General features: G+C 33.6%; 1 protein-coding gene across 1 annotated transcript; it reads left to right on the forward strand.

Annotated features, from left to right (window-relative positions):
- Positions 1 to 388: 388 nt before the first annotated feature.
- LOC131647702 (probable ADP-ribosylation factor GTPase-activating protein AGD15) lies at positions 389 to 3722 on the forward strand. The gene is made up of 9 exons (XM_058917563.1): positions 389 to 640; positions 1129 to 1187; positions 1552 to 1642; positions 1721 to 1775; positions 1867 to 1963; positions 2236 to 2434; positions 2556 to 2733; positions 2898 to 3019; positions 3433 to 3722. Coding segments are annotated over exons 1-8 (918 nt in total). The 5' UTR covers positions 389 to 403; the 3' UTR covers positions 2900 to 3019; positions 3433 to 3722.
- The last annotated feature ends 3570 nt before the right edge of the window (positions 3723 to 7292 follow it).

Raw genomic sequence — 7292 nt, forward strand, 5'->3', positions numbered from 1 at the left:
TTAAGTATTTTCTAATTAAAAAAATTGATCTGATATAAATTTGTGTATATTAAACCGTAGAATTCTATTATATTCACTCAAACTCTTAGATTTAACAAAAATTGTCAAATAATAAAAAAGAATAGATAAAATGATTGAATTGTTAAGAAAATCACAAAAGTGAGGGTTGGAGGTTCATAATTTAAAAGTGTTTTATTAGAAGCTTCTAGGTAAATGGCGTTAGAATTTAGGATGAAAAGAAAGAGGTTTTTGTTTTTTCGCTTGTAAACAAAAACAAGAAATCATAAAAAAAAGGTTTGCCAAATGGAGACATAATTGGTGCTTGTTCATTGATGTGGTTTTGCTTTTGTCAAGTCAACCAAAGATAGAGACTGCGTTAAAGAATCGTTGCGTGGAAGAATGAATGGGATTCCCGCTTTTGTCTCTTTCACCATCGCCAACCACGCTTTCCCTCTCAATTATTATTGGTTCCACCCACCAAAACAAAAACCTCACAACTCTCAAAAACTCCTTCTTTTTTTACCTTCCCCTCTCTGTTTGCTCTTCCTTCGCTGTGGTATCCTGTCTCAGCGAAGGTTTTGCAGCAAACATGAACGGGAAGGCTTCCGTTTCTAAGGAGCTTCATGCCAAACACACCAAGGTACCCTTTTCAATTTTCTTTTCATTCTTGCTCTGAGAAAATGTAATTTTTTGTAACTTTAGTTACAAGAAAGGGATTCTTCAAAAGTTTATCCAAATTGATTTCATGTGGCCTTTGTAAAACCATGATAACTATCATACCTATCTTTGGTTTCACGGCTGGAGCATTAAGAATTGATTCTGGAATTGTAAAATTGATTATGACATGTTTGGTTGTTCTCGAGAATAATTGGTTATACTTTTCAAAATTGATTATTTTTGAAACTATAAACATGATCAACTCACTTTTGCAAGAACTTATCCAAACATAAATTATTTTATCTTCAACTTTTAGCCAGAATCAATTTACTCAGAATCAATTTTTGGAATTGTATTTCTTGCTATGGAAGAAACTGATTCCAGGTATATTTATAAAAGAGAAAATAGAACATCTAGTATTGCAGCTGAAGTAATGATATTCTATTGGCTTGGTGTTTATATTTTGTGCAGATCTTAGAAGGACTTCTTAAGCTACCTGACAACAGGGAATGTGCAGACTGTTGGACCAAGTATACACTTTTCACAACCCATTGTTTTATATTGATTACGAATACACATTGATGTTTTATTTTTCTTTTCTTGAAGCTTAAGCTACTACAATAGTTTATTCAGTAGGTTCTTTTTCTTACTACGATCGTATTTTTAGTACTTCTGTTATTTGTACCAACGTGGAGACTAATTGTGCACCTTATATGCGTCGAGCATGGTTATCAGTATCTTACAAAACATGCGAGTCGTACCTCAGTTCAATACTTTCAACTCAATCGATGCAAATCTCTAGTGTTATCTATTAGGACATGAATCTCATCTTGAATTCTAATACACTCTGATAAATCGCTATTTAAACTTGGTTTATGAATTTTAATATTTCAGGGCACCGCGATGGGCTAGTGTGAACTTAGGAATTTTCATTTGCATGCAGTGTTCAGGGATTCACCGGAGTCTTGGAGTGCATATATCAAAGGTTTATATACATTTTTTTCCCTTCTTTTTTCTCTGTTTAGAAATCGATAATAGCTAAACCTTCTGATTTTGCAACTAGGTGAGGTCCACAACTTTGGATACATGGCTACCAGATCAAGTTTCTTTCATGCAATGTAAGTAACTACGCAATCTATTTCCTAATTACGTTGTTTGTGAAATATATTATTGAAAAAATTATGAGATACGATGGTTTGTTTTATGCAGTTATGGGTAATGTCAAGTCAAATAAGCACTGGGAGGCTAAACTACCACCGGATTTTGACAGAAATGGATACGGAATCGAGAAGTTTATCCGTGCCAAGTAAACTGTTAATTGATTCTTATACATGAATATATGGTTCTAAATTGCAACTGCAGCTGCGGTTGAGGTTACATTGCAAACTTTGATATTGCAGCAAAATGTAGGTGCACTTGCGATTGCGAGCTTGCTAAAAAGACTTTTAAAAGACTAAAACCTTAATTGATTGCGGTTGCAGACTACAATTTAGAACTATGCTAGTTATATTGAGATAAATTTTCCTATACTTTTTTTCTGTTTTCTAACGTTAGCTAAGTCGCTTAAGTTCCTTATAGGTATGTGGAGAAAAGATGGGCTTTGCAAGGTGAACCACCATCAGCTCCAAAGTCAACTGAAATCTTCTTTGAGATTAAAGAGTTACCAGCTGCGGAGGCCAAGAATGGTATTCAGAAAAACAGAAGATTGTCTCTTGAGGAAAGCATTCTAGTGAATCACATGGCACAAATTCGGCCTCCAATAGCGAAATGTCACGAGGTATTCGTCAAATAGCACCGCTATAACGTAATGTCACAGTAGAATGTGAACAAATTGCTATTGTTCTGCAATACTCTTTTTTAGTATAAAGTGTTGTCTAAAACTAAAATACCAATTTCAGGCCCCCGTAAATTTACCGATGAAGATATCACCTCCGGTTAAGAGGGCATCAGCATCACTTGATTTTGATAACGTCATTGGAAATAGCAACGGTACCATCGATCTTTTTAACTTACTTTCCATCCACGACGATAAACAGAATGACTCAACTACACCTCCTAGCTGGACAACATTTGATTGTAAGATTACATTACTTGCGTTACATCTTCTGAATCCTTCTCCTATTTTCACAGCCAGTGAATATTTTTTCCAAGACAAATTAAATGATGTTAATGCTTATCTTGCATTCACATGGATCATGTTATGCGCACGCAATTCTTTACATCGACAATTATGTTTGCAGGAGAATGCGTGTGAATTGTGTTTGTTCATAAATTGTTGAGCTAGATTTTCGAATAGATGTCACAAGATTACGATTGCAGAAGTTCTTGCCATGTTGCACAGACATGGATCTATACTGATCTGGTGTGTACTTCTCATTTCAATTTAATAATGCTAATTTGATGTTTATCTTTATCTCCATAATTTGTTGACCCTTGTATTTTTTTTCTCCATATTATTCATTGTGATATGCAGCCTTAAAGTTAGGAGAACTTGTCAAATCTTTTGAAAGTCTGAAAATATGTTAATGAGATAGAGACATTACTCATCTTACATGTCGATTTCATAAGATTGACTTAGGTTAATTCCAAATTTTAAGATGGTATCTGAATCTATCATTGATCTATTTGGCTACCCTCTATCACGTCATTCGTGTTACACTCAAGATGTCAAGTCCTCGGTATGATGGGCAAATTGAGAACCCCACACTTCATATAGATAGCTGGAAACTATGACATTTTTTAAAAGGAATTTACAAAGGTTGTGTGATTTTGCAGGTTTGTGGACTAATTTTTCAACCAAGGGAGACTTCATCAGACTTCATCAGCAGGATATAAATTAGCCTCTCATCTGAACCCATTTGGAGTTAATATCTCACAAAGCTTGAGGTTGATTCAGAAGGAGAAAGGGAAATCACAGTTTATTTTTCTTCTTTTACAATGCCACTTCCAAAAATCTGTAATTCAAGAGGATGTACATGAAATTTGTCCAGGCTTAAGTTTGTTTTAGTTCTTGTGTGAACTTTTTAATTCTTATATCAATCTAAATAGGCAATACTTCTATTTAATTTTGGTTTGTTCAATAAAAGAGTAAGTAATTATAGATTGATAACTTTTGAATATAACGGAGAGATTGATGTAACTAACTAATTCATAGAAGCATAACTGAATCATAGCTAACCTTTAGTTAGTTATCAATTAGTTAGATGGATGTTCAAGTTAGTTACAAGTTACTTACTATATAAGTAATCACATTCACGTGTATGCATGGATGAGGATGAGTAATGAAAATTCTGCAACATATCTTTCTTCTTCACTCTCTTTTCTGCATTTTACATGCTTAGCTTGATTCTTAACATGGTATTATCGACCTGTGGTCAAGCCTCTATCTTTGCACTCCGTTAACCTCATCTCATCCATCTTGGTTCTCTCTCAGTTTTCTCTTCCTTCATCTATCGACTTTTCTTTGTTAATCATATCAAATGCAAGCTCTGCAAGTAGGATCAATGGTAGAACTCTATCACATGCCAATAACAAGGTTATCAAACTACGGCAGAACTCTATCACATGCCAATAACAAAGTTATCAAACTGATACCCTCAATTCTTATTTTATGCACCCCGATGAAAATCCAACTTTGGTTCTTATTTCCCCTTTGCTTTCAAACAACAATTATCATTCTTGGTTAAAATCCACAACAATGGCTCTAAGATCCAAAAATAAACTTCATTTCATCAATGGCAGCTTACCTCGGCCATTGGATGAAGATCACAATTCTATTGTTTGGGATCGGTGCAACACCATGATCATGTCATGGATTCACAATTCTGTTGAATAAGAAATTGCTCAAGTGTATTATGGATAGATACTCCAGCTAAAATTTGGAACGAACTGAGAGACCGTTTTTACCAAGGTGTTGTATTCAGAATTTCAGATCTTCAAGAAGAAATATGGAAACTTGAAACAAGGTGATTCATCTATTTCTTCTTACTATAGAAATTGTGGCAAGAGTTGGACAATTTTCGTCCATTTCCTAAATGTTCATGTGATGCTAGTTGTCAATCTGTTACCAAGATTCATGCCTACAGAGATGGTGATCAAGTTATCATATTCCTCAAAGGATTAAATGATCAATATTCAGCTGTGAAGTCTCAAATCATGTTGATGGAACCACTTTCAACCATTTGCAAAGTTTACTCTCTCCTTGTTCAACAAGAAAGACAAACTATTTTACCTATTGATGAATCAATTAGCTTTTCCTAACCTCAATCAACCTCAGAATCATACCTCCAAACCCGATGTCAATTCCCGTGGTAAAAACATTAGAGGTAGTCAATCATTTGGTGGAAGAGGTCGAGGCTCACGAATTTGCACTCATTGTAGCATGACCAACCACACAGTTGATTATTGCTTCAAAAAGAATGGTTTTCCTCCACATTGGAAGCAATGGCATAATCAACCATTATGCAACTATTATTGACAAAGTAGAGGAGTCTCAAGCTGATTTCAATAGAGAAAATGAGCAAGTTCAAGGTAACTTGGTTTTCACACCAGACCAGGATAAAGCTTCTGGGTTTCCTTCAAGGAACCTCTTCTTCCTAAGCTCACAACAGCAATCATTTGACAACTCAAATTGAAAATGACTCAGGTATCATATGCACTATTCCTCACTCTTCTAGACCTGAAAACTTCATACTTGATACTGGTGCAGCTGACCATGTTTGTGACACAAAAGATTTTTTTAGTGCATGAAAATAATCAATCCCATAACCATCAAATTGCCAAATGGAGAACTTGTTACTACTAATTATACAAGAACCATACATTTTGATCAATATTTTCATATCACTGATGTTTTATACATGCCTGATTTCTCTTTTAATCTCATATCTCTTCCTAATTTAACAAAAACTTTGAATTGCCAATTTATGTTTGATGATATTGATTGTATAATACAAGATACTCACTCCAAGAAAAGGATTGACACATCTATATTGAATTGTGGATGGTATATCTTAGATTCTCCCAAAGTTACCTTGTATCACACTCCATTCACTCATTCTATCAATACCTTACATAATCAATCTTTAGACATATCTCAAAATTGCAATCTTTGGCACTTAAGACTTGGTCACCCCTTAAATACCAAATTGATTCAATCGGATAAATGCTTTCCTTTTATCAAATTTGTTAATTCTGTTATTCCTTGTGATGTATGTTTCTATGCTAAGCAAAAGAAACTTCCATTTTCCCTTAGTTCTATTGTTTCTATTTCTGTTTTTGATTTGTTGCATATGGATTTTTGGGACCCCTTATCCACACCATCTTTGATGGTATGTATGTGTGTAACTATATATATATATATATATATATATATATATATATATATATATATATATATATATATATATATATATATATATATATATATATATATATATATATATATATATATATATATATATATATATATATATATATATATTCTAACTGTTTTGGATGACAAAAGTAGGTCCACTTGATTATTTCTCTTGAGATTGAAATCTGAAGCATCATCCATCATCAAATCATTTGTGTCAATGATCAAAACTCAATTCAACATAACCATTAAATGCATTAGGTTTGTTAATGGTTGTGAATTTACACAAACTTTTACGAACAATTTGGCATTGTGCATAAAACATCTTGTGTTGGTACCCCTCAACAAAATGACATTGCTGAAAGGAAGCACCAACATATCTTAGGTATTACTCAAGCTATCTTATTTCAAGCTCAATTAGAAGTAGAAAGATGAAGAAATCCAAGTCATGCTGCTATGACGGTCGCTGTGGGCATATGGCGGTCGCAATTCAGTCACTTATGCAGAATCATGGATAACAGCTTGGAGAGCTCCTTGGTCACTTTCCTTGATTCTCTCCTATATTTTCTCTGACATTTTTACATGATCTTGAACCAATTCCCTGGTTGTAATGTTATATATAGACCTAAGAATTTAGTTTTTGTTTATCTTGGAATGTATAGCGAAGCTCTGACGAATTAAAGACACAATATTGTACATCGAGATCAAGTCAATATATTTATTCAAGTTTTCTGTTTCAGGTTCTTTATTTTGTATGCTTTTCAATTAATACTTGTATACTCTTCATCTCATCGCCTTGTTAATTTTTTTAGTAATATGCATGTTAGGAATCATTTTAACTAAAATCATGTCCAGCTAAATAAGTTCAAGTATGGTATGTGAGAAGTGTCGTTTCGACGGGACTCAATAATTATGTTGGCCTAAATCATTGTTGGCAATAAAACCTGTACCCGCGGGTACTCACCGGAACCCGCCACGAAATAGACGGGGAAAACCTGCTTTGATTGAGTTTGAGTTTGGGTTTTCTCTGATTACAACATATGGGGACGGGCCGGGTAATGAGGACACTAGTACCCATCCCGAACCCGCTCCGTTTATTTTATTATGTACATTATTATTTATTTTTAATAATTTAGAATATAAAATATGTGGCAAATGTTTTGATAATTTGATTGATATTTATTATTTAAAACATTTGAAATGTATGTATGAATTTTTTTGAGATTGTTTTATTTATTCTTTATAATGTAATTTAATTTTGGAAAAATAAATATTTCTA

This window comes from Vicia villosa, linkage group LG2 (assembly GCF_029867415.1).
Source record: "Vicia villosa cultivar HV-30 ecotype Madison, WI linkage group LG2, Vvil1.0, whole genome shotgun sequence".
NCBI classification, from domain to species: domain Eukaryota; kingdom Viridiplantae; phylum Streptophyta; class Magnoliopsida; order Fabales; family Fabaceae; genus Vicia; species Vicia villosa.